The sequence below is a fragment of the Pteronotus mesoamericanus genome, unplaced genomic scaffold (genome assembly GCF_021234165.1).
Source record: "Pteronotus mesoamericanus isolate MK-2021 breed Mesoamerican mustached bat unplaced genomic scaffold, CSHL_Meso_final contig_657, whole genome shotgun sequence".
NCBI lineage: Eukaryota > Metazoa > Chordata > Mammalia > Chiroptera > Mormoopidae > Pteronotus > Pteronotus mesoamericanus.
This window is the reverse complement of record NW_026555229.1, coordinates 5,915,517-5,935,034: the sequence shown is the minus strand read 5'-3', so window position 1 is coordinate 5,935,034 and position 19,518 is coordinate 5,915,517. Positions and strand designations below refer to the sequence as shown.

General features: G+C 48.1%; 1 protein-coding gene across 1 annotated transcript; it reads left to right on the top strand.

Annotated features, from left to right (window-relative positions):
* Positions 1 to 1,527: 1,527 nt before the first annotated feature.
* ACTR1A (actin related protein 1A) lies at positions 1,528 to 18,704 on the top strand. Its single transcript, XM_054581429.1, has 11 exons — positions 1,528 to 1,671; positions 10,402 to 10,466; positions 11,583 to 11,658; positions 12,393 to 12,518; positions 13,297 to 13,421; positions 14,114 to 14,330; positions 15,062 to 15,154; positions 15,781 to 15,955; positions 16,060 to 16,121; positions 16,791 to 16,831; positions 16,922 to 18,704. Exons 1-11 carry the CDS (start codon positions 1,624 to 1,626, stop codon positions 17,022 to 17,024), a joined length of 1,131 nt encoding a protein of 376 aa, XP_054437404.1. The 5' UTR covers positions 1,528 to 1,623; the 3' UTR covers positions 17,025 to 18,704.
* The last annotated feature ends 814 nt before the right edge of the window (positions 18,705 to 19,518 follow it).

Below are 19,518 nucleotides of genomic sequence, written 5' to 3'. Positions count from 1 at the left end.
CCGCCGCAGAAGCAGGCCAGAGGGTGTCTTGGGGGCCGCGGGGAGCTCAAGGGGGCGGGGCACCGGCGCACCCTATCCCTTATTCCATTGGCTAATATCTGTGCCAGTCACAGAGATGGCGTGCCTTGGCAATAGGTCCCGCCTCCCTCTCCCTGTGTTGGGGGCATCCCAAGGCTCTTGGTCTCCCCCTAGTGTTAGAAGGAACCCAGGGTTAAATAGAGATGTGGAGGCATCCTTCTGAGGTGCTAGGGTCCCACGAAAGAACTGGACAGTTGGCCGGCGTAGGAATTGTCATTGGCTTGCTGGCGCGGAGCTAACAAGGATTTAAACATAAATCTGGTAATGGGTTGATTCACTCGTCCGTATGGCATTAGTTTTAAATCTGAATATTGCCTACGTCTGTGAATGTCCATTAACTGTATTGACTGACACACCGCCAAATTCAGGGGTCATATGTTGAAATACCTGCTTTAGAGTTCCGTCAGGAAGTAACAAGAATTAGGCAAACTAGGATCAACTTTTTAAACTAGATAATTACGTAATAAATGTTTTAGTGATGACAGTCTCTTCTTTGTTGAGTTTTGGGCAGATGTATGCAGATTGCCTTGAGGAACACCAGTATTCATTACCTACTATGGGCCTGCCCTTCCGCATTACCTTAACTCTCTTTACTGGAAGAATTTTTAATTGCTGAGGAACCGGGTTGAGGATTATTTTCCTGCTTATAATAATTTTTCAAAACGTAATGTCTTCCACTCAATGATCTTAAAGAAATTCCAAGAGATAGGGAAAGAAGAGAGTCCTGACTACTAGTGCTATTGACTAAAAGGATTCCTGCTGCTTGAAGCGGGGAGGAAATAATCTACAGAAAAATGCATTGAGCTCATTTGAAAGCAGTGACATATAATCTCTCTTCACCTCTATGTTCTCACTTGTCACTGTCAATTCTATACCAGTAGTTCCAAATGCCAGTCATCAAATGTTAGCCTGTTGCAAAGTTTCCACCTATCTGGGAAAAAAATGCAAAAAGCAAAAAAAGTGTACATATTTTTTCTAAAAGGCAAATTTTATGCAATTTAAATTATTTTCCTTTTTTGTGGTAATACGTCCTTCCCCATCTGGGTGTGTACTAAAATTTTTTATTAAGAGTGTCATAGTGACGTTTATTAATGTTTTATGGAACCAAATAAAAACATAGTAACCTCATTTATCCAGGAGATGTGGTGGGAAGTGGCAGGAATGATCTGTAAAATCCAAACACCCACGAATTACTGGCCAACCCGAAGCGAACTACGGAAAATACTTAAACGTGCTCTGCCAATCCCTAAGGGACTACAGATCAAAGCGTTCAATGCAACCATCAATCTGCGTCCGCGTCTATTCACGGAGACTACAAAACCCAGGATACTGTGCGCCAGCCTCCTAAAACTAGGCGGGGCTCCGAAGCTTCCTGGCCCTCTAACTGCAGGCGTAACGTAAGCTGGGAGTTGTAGTTTTCCCGAGACGAGATCGGGCCGCTCCCTGACCGCCCTGCACCGGCGGCTAGTCTGCGCATGCGTGTCAGTGGCGCTAGCAGCGGACCGGGCAGGCAGTTCCTTCCTCGGAAGGAGAGATTCCTCTGCCATGGAGTCTTACGATGTGATCGCCAACCAGCCTGTTGTGATCGACAACGTGAGTTGCGTCTTTCCTATCTCTAAAGGATCTCACGCTCTGCTCCCTGAAGAAATCGCTTCCCGGTTTCAGCCTGGGCCGCCGGCTCTTTGTCACTGGCCTGGCCTGTCATACGGGCTCAGCCGCCGCTGTCTCCGTTCTCCTCCCACCCATAGTCCGCAGGGAGGGCGGCCAGCCAGCAACCATGGGATTGAGAGCTTGGGGGTGAATAAAGGGAAGACTTGTAGTCCAAGCCGGGCCCTTTGGCCGGTGGCTCAAGGGGCCTTAACCGCTCTGTGAGCTCCCGGCATCCGCCCTTGCCCAGTTTCCGATAACTCTATTGGCTGTTCTCGCCGTCCATCTTGACCGATGACCCCGCCTCTGAGCCTTGCCGGATGTGGGCGGCCCTCTGCAGTGATTGGCTTGCGTCCCAGCAGTTTTTCCGGGTCGCTATAAGTGTTTCTCTTCTTGAAGGGGCGGTGCACGAGGGCTGCGGGGATTGGTTTCCAGAACTCTCGGTGGTTGGGCCTGAAGGGCTAGGGCCAGCCCGCGGGTGGAGAGGGCTAAGTTTATTTCGGTGTGGAGCCGCCGGGGTGGCTTGGCTGTGTATCTATCTGGGTGGGGTCGGAGAACCTGGTGCCAGAAATGGGCACAGGATTTCATTTATTTCTGCGATTATAAATTACAACGTTAATAAAGGTCGAGAATAAAGGAGAGTGACAAAGCAAGCAGGCATGCTTAGTTGTTGGTGAAAATAATTACTAACGTCATACTTGCCAGACTCCCTAGCGCTTACTGAGGGGTTTCACGTACGTTTGAGTTGGATCCTTAAAAAAGCTGGGTGGATGGTTCAAGCAGGAAGTTTGATTCTCGTTTTACAAATGAGGAAACTGAAGCCCAAAGAGGTAAAGTGAACCCAAGGTTGCACAGTAGAGGTGTCCTAAATGCAGTGCTTTATCCGTTATTCCTCTTACTAATACTCCCACGAAAATGCATAAATAGTGACAAACCGAAGGACCCTAAATACTGCTTTTATTTTGGGCGTAAAGGGACAATTGTATAACAACTGCATTTCTGTCTTCCACTCGAAGGTTTAGCCCCACCGAGATTGGTTGATACCTTTTCTGTGCCCCTTCTAAGTCCCTTGAGGCAAAACTGCCAATTCCCTCTGTCCTAAGCTCGTAGATTCGCTCTGTTGATGCACCTTTGGGACCTTAGGCATGTTGCATCATTCCATGTAATCTTAAACTCCAGTTGGTACATGGAAATGACTATCCCCAATTTATGCAGGAAATGAGCCCTGGAGGAATTAAATGACAATATTCAGACCACCAGGATTGTGAGTTGAGGAGCCAAGACTCAAATTGAGAACGATCCCAAATTTCTCACTGTTTTCAGGGAAAGGTGCTTTTTTTGTTGTTAGCTTTCCTTCTTTTAGGAGTATGGCTTCTACCTCGAAAAGCAGAAGGTTGAGTTCAATGAGACACCTGCATTTTGGGAGGGTTTTGGGGGAGTCTCAGTAGACTATTCAATCCTTGTGGAAAAAGATGGTATTTAATTTTCTTTAATCTTTAATCTTTTCTTTAATCTTCCCTGCCCCTCCGCTCTCCACACACAAAATATCTAGGGTCTGGCACCACTTGGTATTCAATAAATTTTTTTTTTTTCATTTCAGTGATGGGTGGGTGGACAAATGATTATCTCTTTCACAGTAACAAAGACATCCCTAAATAAAGGATGGAGGGACCGACCCCTTAGTTAGTTACTTCAGAGGATTGAGTAGGCCTCATTGTTCTTGTTGATTTTCAGAAAACCTACTATTTCTGTCTTCAGCCAGTTTGTATATGCTTCATCTGCCTTTTTCATAATTTTAAAATGGGAATCCTGGGTGGTGTGGCCCAGTGGATTGGGTACCTGCCTTTGAACCTAGAGGTTGCTGGTTTGATTCCCAGTCAGGGCACATGCCTGGGTTGCAGGCAGGGTCCCCATTTGGGGGTGTGTGAGAGGCAACTGATTGATGTATCTCTTTGCACATCGATGTAACTCTCCTTCTCTTTCTCCTTCCCTTCCCCTCTCCCTAAAAATAAATAAAATGGAGAAAAAATAGAAATTAGCAATTTCCTTTTTTCATCAGCAACGTAGAAGAAGCAGTCTGTCCATCCAGATCCTTTGCTTCTTAAATTGTTGGGGAGAAGTTTCATCTCCAGCCATTGTCTTTAATGTCACTAAAGCTAATAATGCTTCTTAGTTTTTCCTTTCTCTTTCTTGGTAGTGTATTCGAAATGCATCAAAGCTGTGGTGCATTTTCAGTTTTAAGAGTTAAAGAATAGTCTTTTTTCTCCCCTCTGGGAAAATATTTCCTTTATTGTGCCAAACAATTGTGCCAAAAGGCAAAGTAGGAGACACTTAAGTAATTTTCTCATTAGGATTTATGGACCACCTGCCACATCTTGGTGTTTGACATTTGGAGAGTTTTGTTTTGTTTCACAATGAAGGATGGATAGGAAACATTATTTGAAATATGTGAGCCAGCTTTATGAGAATAATGTGTCTCTAGCAGATTTAACAGCTCCATAGCTTAACGTGTTGTTACAATTTTATTTCTGGGCTAACTAGAGTGTAATTAAAAGGAAGGAGAACAAAGAAAGCAGGGAAAAGAGCCTAATTACCAGTTCACAGTCTTTCCCACTATTACAGCAACTGTTGACCACTCTTTTCATCCTGTTCTGGCACCAAACCTATTCATCAGAATTTAATGAAGAAATTGGGGACGGTGTGTATGTGGAGGGAGAGGGTGTGCATGCCTGTACTTGAATGTCAGTAATAACTGATAGGTGTTTTTAAAAACTAAACGTAAGTTATTTTCCCAAAGGCATACAATACAATACAATAGTAATACGAGAGGAGGGAAGCTCCCGGGCAACATTTGGAGGACTACAGCACTTTGATTAGATTCTGTTAAGTTCTGTTCTAAAATAGATCAGCATTCTGGCCAATTATAAAACCGTCTTTGTGACTATGGGGGTCTAGATGCAGGAACAGTATCAGATCTTTACAAGGTCATCAGTAAGATAAGTATTTCACTGTTTCAGGGAATGTTATGCTGTTACAGTCCCCTTGTTAAAAAATGAGATATATTAAACAAAAAATAATTCAGAGAAGTACGTAATGAGCACCCATGTAGATATAGCATGTGTCTACCACCAGATTTAATAAATGTTGACATTTGCCATCTTTGCTTCAGATATTTTTTTAGGAAATAAAATATTACAGATATATTTGAAAGCCCTTTATATTCCTTCACAATCTTATCCTTTCTTTCTGTTCCAGAAGTAATCCTAAAAGCAACTATAATCATAAAATCGATGTGTTCCTTTCCATCCGTAACTTTATACTGTGTGTGCATGTGAAAGTATACTAATTATATACTATATACTTTGTGTTTTGAATTTTCGCATTTTATTTGCTAGCTCTTTTTTTATTTTAAAAATTGTATTTATTTTTTTGAGAGAGGGGAAGGAAGGGAGAAAGGGAGAGAAACATCAATGTGCAAGAGAAACACAGATTGGTTCCCTCTCGCACACCCCCAACGGGGAACCTGGCCCAGGCACGTGCCCTAACTGGGAATCAAACCTGTGACCTTTCAGTTCCCAGGCCAGCGCTCAGCCCACTGAGCAGCACAACCAGGGCTCTTCTTTGTATTATAGAAGATCTCACATAAACAAAAGGAGAGGGACTAATATAAAACACATCCACATACTAATCAGCTAACTAGAACAGTTATCAACTCTTGGCCAGTCTTTCTAACTATTACAGTCCCACCCACTTCCATCTCTCACACTCTTTTCAAAACATAATCAATATACTACTACCAAACCTAATAAGTTACCAGTAATACCTTACTGTCATCAAATATCCAGTCAATGTTCAAATTTCACATATTACCTCAATTTTTTTTTTACAACTTGTCATCAGCTCTTAAGATCTGCCTATTCACTTAATTTAAGGGACAGTAGAAGTAGCTGAAGAAATGAAGACAGACAGTTTTGATGTGACAGTAAAGCTGTTGGTTGTAGGACTTAAGCAAGAATCTATCCCTAGCTTGACAGAAAGGGTGAAGAGGAGGTGACTTGTAGGAATATCTCACTGTTCAATTACGTGTATTTTGACAGCCAAGGATGTGCTTCACACCAAGCTAAGTGCTCTGAGGGTAAGGAAGGAATCAGACATGATGTCAAAGGAGAAATATCATGAATTACTTCCCGGGAATGCCGAGAGTACGGGTCTTAAACTCAGTGCCTTTTGAGGCCAAGCAGGAATATTAAAAAGAGTGAGGAAGAGAGCAGCGTTAAAGGTGGAGTGAGGAGTCTGGAAGCCGTAGTGAGCATGTCCGACCAAGGGGCCAACTGCTTCTCAATCCCAGCCCGTTGCTCCCATGCAGGAAGGCAGGCCCAGTGTTACCAGATCTGATTTTTCAAGAGAAATCAGGAATTTTAAATTTCATATGCAGCCTTCAATTTTTAACTACCAAAAATTAGTGTAACAGTGGTTCGTGGTATATAGATACAGAAAGTAGGCAAGTGATTGCCCAGGGCTGGGAGTGGCAGGGAGTGGGATGGAGAATGACTCCTAATGGATACAGAGTTTCTTTTGGGGATGATGAAAAAGTTTGAAAATTACATACTAAGAACCCTTGAATTATGCTCCTTAAGTAGGTAAACTGAATTTTATCTCAATAAAGTTGTTTTTAAAAGAGCACTCTGTAGGTGAAACATAATATGTCTTTGGGGCCAAAATGGCCCACCAATGTCCTTAAATCTGAGGCTCCACCTCTCAGCGTCATTTTCCCACTTGTAAAATGAGAGAGGCCCTGGTGAGGTAGCTAAATTAGAGCGTCATCCCTATATGCCAAGGTTGCAGGTTTGATCCCCAGTCAGGGCATGTACAAGAAACAACCAGTGAATATATAAATAAGTGGAACAACAAATCTCTCTCACTCTGTCTCTCTCACAAAAATAATAATAATAAATAAATAAATAAATAAATAAATAAATAAAATAGGAGATAATTAGCTTCCCAGCATGTCCAGAATAATCAGAGTTTTGGATAAAGGTTGCCCAAGCCATAGGCCTATAGCCAGCAGGTATAGAGCCTTGCTAAGGGATTTGCTATTTGTTTACCTGCAGCAGAAGGAGAATGAATAGTCTGAGGTAGCTGGCAGCAGACGTGAGTCCTCAAAAATCAAATATTTAATGAGACTACTTTTTTAAGAAGCCTCTACAAGGCATTTCTTCACTTGGTTTTGCCAGAGGGAATAACAGAGAAAGTGGCAGCCCATTTGCCAGGTACACAGTTCCTAGTTATAAACACTGTTAAAGAAATAGACATCACCTCTTTATATGATCTCACGGTATGACTTGAGCAAAATAGGCCATCCTGGTGTCTGACTCTGGCAACACAGAGGGAAGAAACTGCCTCCCCAGTCACCACCCATTTTTCACCCAACTGCTGGCCTGGCAAGCCAGCTCATGAGGCCGCAGGGACAAGCTGGGTCTGGTTCCTGGGTGTTGTGCATCATTCTCAACACTGCGTCGGCCTTTTCTGCACCACCTCTGCCTGGGGCTTCTGGCATTCCAGCTGCTCGTTCAGGTTCCACATATTAGAAGTCAACCGCCAATCATTTGAGCTTGGTTTTTACGTTAGCCAGCCAGCATCTATTTAAGTACCCTACAAATGCCAGATACTGCTCATCGATAGTCTCTGTCCTTGAGGAACTCAGGCAGAAAAGAGAAAAAAAAATGGAAACCGTAAAGTCAAAGAGCAGAATGAAATGCATGCTACCTAGTGGTATAGGTAATGGTGGTTTTATGAGATAATAGGAGGAAAATAAGTCCATCTGGATACTACTTCAGGAGGAAGGCAGTGATAATTGGAACTGGGCCTGTTACAGTCTTGCTAGGAAGGACAGAGGAAGAAATGAACCTACCATCTTAATCTGCCTCATTGCTCAGACTCTAGTCCCTTTGCTAATGAACTCAAAATTAAATATCCAAGAAAATAATCTTTTAAAAATATTTAGAGTCTGACGTACAGGTCTCATCTTTACTCTTCTTGTTTTCAGCCTCTGCCAGGATACCCAGTGAGTCTGTTGGCACCACCACACCCAGATGAGGCAGTGAGCAATTATAAGGAAGCTGGAGCTAACAGGCGCCTGGAGTTCTCTTGTACAGCGCTGTTCTCACTATCCCTGCCCCTGCCCCGGAGCCCTTGGGCTAGTTCTCCCTCCTTGCTCAGTGTGCAGCTGCACCTTCTCCAGGCTTCTTGCTCTTATGCTCAGGCCGATGAGTTTGCACTTAATCTTCTGCTTTCTCTCTTTTCTGTTAGCAGACGTTCCTCCTGTCTTAGAGAACAGGCTTACCCTGCTCAACTTACTGCTTTCCCTGTCCTTTGACCATTTCTTTCTTCTTTTCCTGTGTTGCCAGAGTCAGGCACCAGGATGGCCCATCTCAACCCCTTCTCCCACAGAAGAGCAGGAATGAGAGACAGAGAGGGAACCGGGGGTGTTGCTGGGAAGCCTTTGGTGCAGAGATAACCTGGGCTATTTAGCATCTCCTGATGTGTTTACTGCTTGCTGTGTGGATCCTGGAAATACCACACTCTGCCCCAGGAGAAGTGGTTGACAGGCAGCAGGAAAAGGCTTGTCCCAACTGGCTGCAAACTGTGCTGGGCTGAAAGGACAAGGGTATCAGCTGCGGTAGCAGAAGAGTTAAGAGGGAAGAGAACAGGATGTATCTGCAAGCAGTATCAAGCCTCGACAGCTGCCCTGCATGCAGTCAGTATCCGTGTATATACGAGTCAGTGTTTACTGAAAAGAATCTGAGTTCTCCCATCAGCATTTCTGATACCACCCCAAGCCGAGCCAACATAACAAGGATTGGAGCAGCAGGACTGTAATGTTGGGTCTCTTCTTTTCTCAGACAGTGCTTCAGGGTTTCCTCGCTCTTTATCATCAGGAGACCAACAAGTAAAACAAAGCATGGTTAAAAAAAAAAAGAACAACCCCAATAACCGCAAACTCCCTGCAAAGCAAAGTGGTCTGCGTCCCTGCAGTAAGAACCAGACATGGTGTGTTCCGGGGCAATGCTCATGGGGGTGTCTGTCATATACACCCTGGAGGGCAGGGAGAGTTCAGGTATCCCATGGTGATATAACTGTGTCACGCGCTCTTTGCACTCTTCCCACCTTGGTTGTGTCCCTGAACGTGGCTGGTTCGGTGCTTGTAGCTACTTTCCTCTCCTCTCCTCAAGTTTTCTCCTTTTATTCCCTTTATTAATACTATTTTTTGATGCCAAAAGTAAAACATGTTCAATGTAGAAAAGTCAAAGAATACAGAAAAATAAAATAACACCTTGAGTGGACAGTGAAATCTCTCCTCAGCCTCTCCAGCCCCGCTTCCTTCCCTTTGGCATGCATTCACTATGCAAGTGCTTATATGAGGTCTGTCTGGGAAAAGTCCAGCCATTGTTAATATAATGGGAATGGTTTGTGCGACATTGAAGTAACCCAGCAGCCGAAGAGAGTGGACTGGGGTGTGCGTATAATGACAGATTCACTGAACTAGTCAGTGGGGGTGGTAGACATTGAGTGAGTATGTGTACTGTGTGGCTGTCACATTCAAAATGACTGAGTGAGTAGAGCGATGAATCTGCATCAGATTTTGTGTTAAGCTTGAGCATTCCTCAGCTGAATCTGTTCCAATGATTCAGAAGGCCACAGCTATGGGGAACTTGTGATGGGCAGCTCCATCACAACAATGTGCCCGCTCATGCATCATGTCTCATGCAGCTTTTTAAAAAATATCTTATTTATTTATTTTTAGACAGAGGGGAAGGGAGGGAGAAAGGGGGAGAGAAACATCAATGTGAGGTTGCCTCTTGTGCGCTCCCCCACTGGGGACCTGGCCTGCAACCCAGGCATGTGCCCCAACTGGGAATCAAACCAGCAATTCTTTGAGTTGCAGGCCAGCGCTCAATCCACTGAGCCATGCCAGCCAGGGGTCATGCAGAGTTTTTTTGTGAAACATTAAATCACCCAGGTGACTCACCTCCCCTACAGCACAGATCTAGTGCCCTGCGACTTCTGGCTTTCCCCAAAACTAAAATTATGTTTGAAAAGCAAGAGATTTCAGACCATCGATGAGATTCAATAAAATAAGACAGGGCAGTTGGCGGCAACTGGGAGAACTGTGTGAGGTCCCAAGATGCCTACTTTGAAGGGGACTGATGTGTCATCGTCTATGTACAATGTTTCTTGTATCTTCTCCACTAAATGTCTCTTTTTCATATTGCATGGCTGAATACCTTCTGGACAGACCTCGTATAAGTAGATGTATTATATACAACTATGTCCTGGCTGGTGTGGCTCAGTGGCTTGAGTCCCAGCCTGTGAACCAAAAGGTTGCCAGTTTGATTCCCAGTTAGGGCACATGCCTGGGTTGCAGGCCAGGTTCCCAGTTGGGGGGTTGCAAGAGGCAACTGATTGATATATCTCTCACACATCGATGTTCCTCTCTCTTTCTTCCTCCCTTCCCTCTCTCTAAAAATAAGTAAAATCTTAAAGTATATATTTATATACACAACTATAAGGTTTCTCTCTTTTTAAAATGAAAATGGAACCATGTACATATTGTATAATATACATCTGCTCTTGTTGTCGTGATACTTCTGACTTTTCTTTCTCCTCTCTCCTCAGGGATCCGGTGTGATTAAAGCTGGTTTTGCTGGTGATCAGATACCCAAATACTGCTTTCCAAACTAGTAAGTCAGTCTGTAGCTTAGAAGCTTCAGAAGTTGGTCGGCTTTGTTAGGGGGTCAGTCCCCCATCTTTCAGGGAGAAGGGAACTGTCATTCAGGCCAGTCTTGGTACTCAAAGCAGCAAGCAAAGGACAGGAGCTGGCTTTTGGAGGAAGCAAAGGAAATAGTTGCCTACATGGTACAATATGAGAGGCACTGGCAAGAGGCGTCTTTCTAAAACTTGATTTTATTTGATGCCGAAAATGTTATCATTGGTAACTCATTGCTTTTAGTGACTGCCCCTTCATGGAGCCCTCTTCCTCAAATTCTCCTGTCACCTGGGGTGAGGTTTAATTATTAAACCACACCTACCATCTTAGTGAAAATGAGTTTCTCGGCACTTCCCCCCTAAGGCAGAAAGACTGCAGGTAGGAGAAAGGCACAGGCACCTGGGGAAGGGGCTTAAAGTGGGAGAAAAAGAAGGCCGCCTGTCACAGTTACAACAACACAGTTTCACTTAGTAGAAGGCCTGGGCAGGGGGCTAAGGAGACTAAAATTTTCTGAGTTAACCATTCACTTAGAAATTGTTTCCTTGTCTCTCTTGGTTTTCACATACATTGGGGAAAGAGAACTAGAGGTATTGAATCCTCTAAAATTTATTTTAATAACTTATTAAATAATATAAATACTCAACATAGTAAAAAGTATGAATAACTAAGTACATGTTCATTGTAGAAATTGTAGGAAAAATAGAAGAAAATCAAAATCAACTGTAACCTCACTCCATAAAGAAAACCACAGTAGAATTGAGTATTTTTCTTCCTGTCTGAGTATGTGCCTCTATATATCCTTCCTGTGTTCTGCCATGTGTTCAGCTGTGAAATGAAAAATGACTGTCCTGCCCTGGCTGGTGTGGCTCAGTGGATTGAGCTCCGGCTTGCAAACTGAAGGGTTGCCAGTTTGCCGGTTTGATTCCCAGCCAGGGCACATGCCTGGGTTGTGGGCCAGGTCCCTGGTTGGGGGCATGAAAGAGGCAACCACACATTGATGTTTCTTTCCCTCTCTTCCTCTCTCTCTAAAAGAAAATAAATCTTTTAAAAAAGAAAGAAAAATGACAGTCCCCCCTGCTCTCTTTTGCAGTGTGGGCAGACCCAAGCACGTTCGTGTCATGGCAGGAGCCCTCGAAGGTGACATCTTCATTGGCCCCAAAGCTGAGGTAATTCCCAGTCCTCGAGCCAACAGACCATTATTTCTCCCGTGGACAGCGTCCCAGCAACGGGCACGGCCATGAGTGGAAGGAGTGTTTTCCTCTTAAACGCTCCCCTTTGGATCTCTCATCCTAGGCCTCATCAGTTTATTTCTCCCAGGAGCCGCTTCTGGTTTTGGAAAGAAAATCTCAAACCCTGATTTGGGGAACAGAGTAATAGCTCTGTTTTCTATTTTAGAAAACAGGGCTTTTGCCTCCCTTCTTTGTTCTGTTACTACTTTGCCAATGGTCAGATTGACAGGCTTGGTTATTTTTTGGCAAAAGGCAGTGGAGCTAGGTGCTGGCCAGTGCGCCCTGGGGCTGCGTTAATAACACGCTTTGGCAGAGCCCTCAGGCAGCCTCCAGGAGCAGGACGACAGAATTGGAGCTGCCAGTCTTGGCTGGAAGCGCTGAGGCCCAGAGGTGGGAGCGGGGATCAGGCAGTGAAGAGGACGTCTCCTGTCACGTGCCCTGGGGGCAGCCTAGGACCCATGGAAACGCAGAAGCCCTCTACTTTGCCTGCTGATTGGGTAGCGGTGTACAGCTGTTCAGTGGGAGACTCAGAGAATAAATGGGCGCCCGCCCTAGCCCAGGGTGAGGACTGTGTCGGGGGAGCGAGACTCCCAGTCCTAGAAGAACAGGGCCCGCTGGCCAGCTCAGCTGAGAGGCTGGCCACTGCTGCAAGTCTGGCTCTCTGTCCCCAGGAGCACCGAGGGCTGCTGTCCATCCGTTACCCCATGGAGCACGGCATCGTCAAGGACTGGAATGACATGGAGCGCATCTGGCAGTATGTCTATTCTAAGGACCAGCTGCAGACTTTCTCAGAAGAGGTGAGGTCCTGTGCACGGGGCAGCCCTGCTGGGGGTGCAGAGCTAGTCAGACCCCCACCCCAGAGATAAGGAAGAGGACGGTAACTGCCAACAGTATTTGAGTATTGCTGTGTGCCAGGCATCAGCCCTTGCACTTTTTAGACACGTTCACATTTCATCTTAACACCATTCCTATGAGATATAGGTGATATCATCTCCAGTTTACAAACAAGAGAACAAGTTCAAAGAAGCCAAGTAGTGCATAAAGTAAAGCTGGGGTTCAAACCACGTTTGTCAGACTTCAGAGCCTACACTCTTTAGCTTCTAAGGGGTAACTCTCCACTCAGAAACACCAAGGAGCGTGTGCATGTTATATATATCAGAATTTCCAGGGGAGGGATATGTTCTGTTTTTTAAAAGTGCATTCAATATTGAAATTTAACTTTCTATTTTGAAAAACAACTTTAACTATTATTTTTATCATAATAATTCTAAGAGTTTATGAACAAAATCTTCTTGACAGTTGGAGATACATAGTAGACATGGGGATCTATGTAAGAATCTTGGAAGAAAAGGAGGGGAGTATAGCAGTGGAGGTGAGGACAGAATGAAACTTTAAAGGGGGTGTGATTTTGGAAGGCTGAGACGCTGACTTGGGCAGGGCTAAGTGATGGCCCGCTGGCCTTTCTCGGAGGGAGGCTGACACAGCCCCTGGCCGGCCACACGGGCTCCTCCCCGGCTCTAACAAGGCGTGGGAATCTGGCCTCCTGCTGATTGTTGCCTGGGTATCTTTCACCAGCATCCTGTGCTCCTGACAGAGGCGCCTTTAAACCCACGGAAAAACCGAGAACGCGCTGCCGAAGTTTTCTTTGAGACCTTCAATGTGCCAGCCCTTTTCATCTCCATGCAAGCTGTGCTCAGCCTGTGAGTAGCGGCCTGGCTGGCTAGCCTGGCCCCTTGCGGGGAGAGCAGCCCTTTGGCATTCGTACAGGGCAACACAGCAGCTACAATGGCAGCCGCCATTTTAGAGCTGGCTAGCTCGGCTTCGCCACGTAGACTCCGTTCCCTGCCCTCCCAGCACAAAGGCAGAGTGTCAGTTGCTATTTATCAGACCTTACGAGGTTTTTCCTCTCATGTCACAGAAATAAGGTCTGTCCCTTTTTCTCTACCAAAAGAGAAAAAACTAAGGACAGACCTAGAGAGTCATGTGGGGAAATAGTTTTTGTGGAAATGAAATTATTCTCATTTTCCTTTACTCATTCACTTTTCCTGCCTAGCCCTGTGGGCATTTGAGGTCCCCCCCCATCCCCGCTGTTGAGAGAGTGAAAACTGCCCCCAGGCCAGGTCCCTGAAACCGCTGAAGGCCAGGCTGGTTCTTGAGATTGGAAGGTCTGCTCCTCCGGGCGGGAGGCGGGGGCTTGGCGAGGCGCCGCTCCCTTCTCTCAGGCCTTTCGAGGCCTGCCGGGTGCTCGGGCATCCTCGGTCTCAGCCCGGTCCTGGACCCCCGGGAAGGGCAGGCCCAGCTTTAGTTCAGCAGGCACTGAACTCTGAAAGAAGTGTTTCTTCCCAGAGCGAGGAGGCCGAGGTTAGTGATGGTTTGACCCCCTTTGCTTCAGCTATGCCACAGGCAGGACCACAGGCGTGGTGCTGGATTCCGGGGATGGCGTCACCCATGCCGTGCCCATTTATGAGGGCTTTGCCATGCCTCACTCAATCATGCGCATCGACATCGCCGGCCGGGACGTCTCTCGCTTCCTTCGCCTCTACCTGCGTAAGGAGGGCTACGATTTCCATTCATCCTCGGAGTTTGAGATTGTCAAGGCCATAAAAGAAGTGAGTGCTGCCCCCGGGGCCCAGGGATGGGACAGGGAGGGGGAACAGATCATCCAGGACCTCCAGGGCCTGGAGTGGAAAGAGGTGAAGCCCCTATCTGGGGGACCGGGGTGGGGCTCTGCCACCCCCCGCCCCCGCCAGCCAGGCCTCCTGACAGCTGCAGGCGTGCAGCTGGGCCCCTGGTGCCGGCGGACTCACCTTCCCAAAGGGCTGCCGTCTTGGAGGGGAAAGAGAGCTGCTTCTATTTCTTAAGCTGGGTGGTGGTGATCATAATGTTTTTCAGACCTCATGTGCAAATTACATACGTTCTTCCACATCCTTGAGGAATTTAGAATACATTTTTTCTTTTTGAGTAACAGAATCATCCTGCCACCTGCGGCTGTAGGCTAATCTCTGAACTGGGTAGTGGGACCCAGGACCGTATGAGCCGTAAAAGAAAGACTCCTGAGTCTGGATTAAAATTAGGTTGTGAAGTCAGACCCAGATCCAGAGAGCCACGTCTCCACACTTGCCCGCCAAAAAGGTGCAATAGGTGGGAACTCAGTTCCTAAAATGCCACCCAGTGAACGCCAACAGAAATCTCCCTGCCCCTGCTTTAGGGCAGCAGCTCTAATGATCTTTAGGGCCGTCACTGCCGTGGCAGATTTCTGCAGCAGCACGTCAGTCCCCAGAGACGTTGACCAGGTAGGTGCCAGGTTTCCCGCCTGCCTGACTCACGCTTGGTTCCACAGAGAGCCTGCTACCTATCCATAAACCCCCAGAAGGATGAGACACTCGAGACAGAGAAGGCTCAGTACTACCTGCCCGACGGCAGCACCATTGAGGTAGGCGACCGGACCTCTCCCGCCAGTGCCCTCTGACCCCCAAAAGCTCTGGGCCCAAACGGAACTCCCGTCGGGAGGCTGGCGTCAGACGTCCCAGTCCTCCCTCAGCCCCTGCCACGAGCAGTGGAGCCCTCGAGCAGCACTGTCTCCGCTGGCGAGGCGTGCCCACAACTTTGCTTCTCCTGTAGGGGGAGCAGAGGCAGCAGCGGCATCTTCCTAGGTCAGGCTAGGGTTAGGAAGCGGGTGGCTAATGCTGTCCTTCAGCACTTGAGCACAGAATAGGCTGAGTGGCCTCTCCCCAGACCTCCATTGATAGGAAGACCTTTCCATGAATGAATGAATCCATGTATTAATGCCAAAGGCCTCTTGGCTGGGAAATGCCAGAGCAAGGATTAAACATAGGAGCTTCCTCTTTGTAGTTTCCTGGGAGCCCTGTTTGTTCCCTTTTCGTCCCCAAGAGCCCTATCTTTGTTCCTTGAAGCCCTTGACATCCAAGGTCTTCCCTAAGCCAGGCCTTCATAGCCACCTGGTTACTAAGAGGTGGGCACAGGCGCCTCTTCCATTCCCCTTCCCCAAGGGACCTCAGCCCCTGCCCTAGTCTTCGAAGCTTGTCCTCCACCCTACAGATTGGTCCTTCCCGATTCCGGGCACCTGAGCTTCTGTTCAGGCCAGACCTGATCGGCGAGGAAAGTGAGGGCATCCATGAGGTGCTGGTGTTCGCCATCCAGAAGTCTGACATGGACCTGCGGCGCACGCTTTTCTCTAACATCGTCCTCTCGGGAGGCTCCACCCTGTTCAAAGGTTGGTCTTTGCTCTCAGGGCCCTTCCCCAGGAAGCTTCCAGATCCTGCTAGGCCTAGACACCTAGAGGATTGACTTGAGATATCTCCTTTCCTGCCCATTCAGGTTTTGGTGACCGGTTACTGAGTGAAGTGAAGAAACTGGCTCCGAAAGATGTGAAGATCAGGGTAGGAGCATGGTGCGGGCTGGGGCTGGGTGGCACTGGGCCTCCAGGGGTCCAAAGTGCCACAAGGTGCGGCCTTCCCTCCAGTTCGGCTATATAGGTGCTGCCAGTTGGCTCCCACTTCCACACTGACCCTGAGGTCCACCAGAGTGGAGGACCCACTCTCACTGTCCCTCTTCACAAAAGGGGGACGGTTGTAATACCCAGATGCGGTGGGGTGCAAGGCTGAGGGCCCCATGTGTGGTCTTTCAGGGAAACTAACATTGATAGGAGATTGACTTGCTACTCCCCTGCAACATAGTCCAGCATCTTAGTGACTGCTGAGGGGAGCTGGCCGGCCTGAGGGGCGGGGGGTGCTCAGTGAAGGCGCGCAGTTCCTGCTGTGGAGTCCGCTTCCCACTGACCCCCGGCAGAGCCAAATCTTGCGCCCAGAGAGAGCCCCAGCCTTTCTGGGAATGTACTTAGGGCTGCTGGGAACCTGCTTCTCAGGATGGGTGTCAGACTAGCCGCAATACCACCAGAGAGGCCCCAGGGTCCACAAGGGATGGGCCTTTTTTGTGTGAAATGTGTCCAGTGCCTTGGTGGTGAGAATTGGCTGTAGAGAGGAGGGTTGGAAGGGGAAGTGAGGGGAAAGGATCAATGTCTCTGATTCCTCTTTCCACCCACCCCGCAGATATCTGCACCTCAGGAGAGACTGTATTCCACGTGGATTGGGTGAGTAGTTCTTCTGGGAATAAGTAGAACAGGAAGCAAATCCCCACACTCTCTTTCTCACAATGTTCCCTTGGATTCCCTCTGCTCCAGGGGCTCTATCCTCGCCTCCCTGGACACCTTTAAGAAGATGTGGGTCTCCAAGAAGGAATATGAGGAAGACGGTGCCCGATCCATCCACAGGAAAACTTTCTAATGTCGGAACATCATCTTCACCTTTCTCTGAAGTTAACTCCACTTTAAAACTCGCTTTCTTGAGTTGGAGTGTTTGCGAGGAACTGCCTGTGTGTGTGAGTGTGTGTGTGGGTATGAGGATGTGCACCTATGCGAGTGCCATGTGGCCCGGGAATCCCAGGGCCCAGAAAGGACGATGAACTACCCATGATGGTGACGGCCTGAGGCCTGGGGTTGACCACTGACTGGCCCCTGACAGGGAAGAGTGCTGGCAGAGGGCCCCACTCCTTTGTCCGCTGGGCCTGGGCCTGGCTGTGTGGGGCTCCGTTTGCTACCTTAGGAACACAGAGGGAGGTAGACCTAACCCCGGGAGACCTGGCTGCCGCCCATCCTAGGCTGGACAAGCCCCACCCCCACCCACCCCTAGGGCGCCCTGAGGTCCACGGCAGCTGCTGCCTTCCTTGCTCATCATTCTGTTCTTGATGCCTCTCGATCATGGACTGAGGACTGGAAATGGGGCTGAGTTCTGTCTGGTTTTGATTGCAGTGTGGGTTTGGGAAGCTGGAAAGGCTGTTTCTGAGACTCCAGGGTCAGGAGGGAGCAGGATGCCCTTAACCTTACCTGGGGGCAGGGCCACACAGGGCATTTGGGGAGAGCGGGAGTAATGCTACTACTGAATGGCAGCAGAGTTAATGTTCCAGCCCCAAGCCCCCATCCAGGGCGTCTCTGGGGAGTCTAAGGAGCCTGTTGACTCCAGGCCCTGCTACTTGCTTTCCATCCATCCTTGGGCAATGCCATCTTCAATTTTATTTATTGAAGTATTTGTTCAGTATGGGGACTGGAGGGAGGGAGCTCATTGCCTCCTGCCTACCAGTCACCCTTTTAACACTAATGTTTACAGCACCTAAGCTTCATATAGCCTCCAGGGCCTCCTTGCTACGGGTGAACTGACAGTATCCATAGGCGGAGGCTACACTCCAAGACACTCCCACCAGCCTCTTTCTTTCTCCCTCTTCACTCACTCACTGCCCTGGAATCAACAGGCTGGTTGCTGGCTGGATTTTCAGAAACAGGAGGTAGGATCGCTCTTTGGCAGAAGCCCTAGCAAAGGAGGGCTGTTGGGGATCTAGCCCCCTTAGGATTGGAGAAAGAGCCGAAATTGACCAAGTTGCCTTTTCCCGCTCTAGCTGACTTAAGGGGCTCGATTGTAGAGATGAGAAGGCCCCCTCTGGGCTGGTTTTGTGCCATACTTGACCTCGGGCTTGTTTGGTTAGGGAGGGAGGAGGCCAGACCTAGGTGCCGGGAGCTGGTAGGCTCAGGCTCATCTCTGGTCCAGTAGGACCAGGGGCCTACCCTGGACCAGGCTGACCCAGCAGTGGTCCAAAGGCCCTTAAGCCCAGATGGTACAAAGCTGGGGCTAGCAAATGTTCATCGGCACCCTCGCCTGACACCGAGACCTGCCCCAACCCCAGATCCAGGCAGTATTCTCCCCTTGCCATCCAACGACCAAAGGCCCTGCCGGGAGTGGGCCACGGCAGCAGGTGCGTGTGAAAGCGATGTGGCAACCCGCGGACTGCAGCGTGCTTAACCAGCTCACCTCCCTTCTTTTAGCCCAAGCCTGTCCCTCGCACAGCCTCGCACACACCACGTTGCCTGGTGGGGCCCACTGTACTTAAATAAAGTCCTTCCAATAGACACCTCAGCTGGGCTTCTGTCTAGTCAGTGCTGGGTGGGAAGAGGGAGGAGCTGGGGGCCCTGAGCCTGAAGTGGTGACTGGGCCTAGTCTACCCTCTAGAGGGCACTGTTGCCCCAGCCTGACTTGGCCAGCCTTAGCCCAAGTCCCAGCCTGCTGAGCCCTTGGGTGAGACTCCACCCAAATGAGGAGAGCAGCATTTGACATCCCTGAGGTCAGTCTCCCAAAACTTCCATCTGTATAAGCTCAAGAGCTTATTAAAATGCAGTTCCTGGGGCCCATTCTCAGATACTCTGATTAATCAGTTCTCCATTTTAAACCTATATAATTGGAGGGAAATTGCCAGGCACTTTACAAGTATTAACCCATTTGATCCAACAACCCTACATGACATATTTTTTATCATCCACTTTATAGATGAGGAAATAGAGCCACAGAGAGATCACATAATTTCCCAAAGCTCTGCCCTTTATTAGCTAGGGTTTGGACTCAAAACAATGTAGCCCTAGAGCCTGCATTCTTAGACATTACACAGACCCTCAACAAATCATTGGCCTAGAGCACTGGTTCTCAGTCAAGGTCTGTTTGGCCCCCATATACATTTGCCAATTCCTGGAAACTTCTGGTTGTCACGCCAGGGGGCAGGGGCGCAGGTGCTACTGGCATCTAAGCAGAGGCCAGGGGTGCCAAGGCTGAGGAACACTGGCCTAGAGCAGAGGTACAATCACCAGAGCTTTCCAAAAACCCACTGCTCAAGTCATACCCCAGACCCATGAGAGCAGAATCTTAGGGATGCGAGCTCAGACGTCACCATTTCGTAACG

Coding starts and splice junctions, on each gene's coding strand:
- ACTR1A (XM_054581429.1), top strand. CDS start 1,624: ATGGAGTCTTACGATGTGATCGCCAACCAGCCTGTTGTGATCGACAAC. Junction 10,467..11,582: donor AAATACTGCTTTCCAAACTA/GTAAGTCAGTCT, acceptor TCTCTTTTGCAG/TGTGGGCAGACCCAAGCACG. Junction 16,122..16,790: donor CGAAAGATGTGAAGATCAGG/GTAGGAGCATGG, acceptor CCCACCCCGCAG/ATATCTGCACCTCAGGAGAG.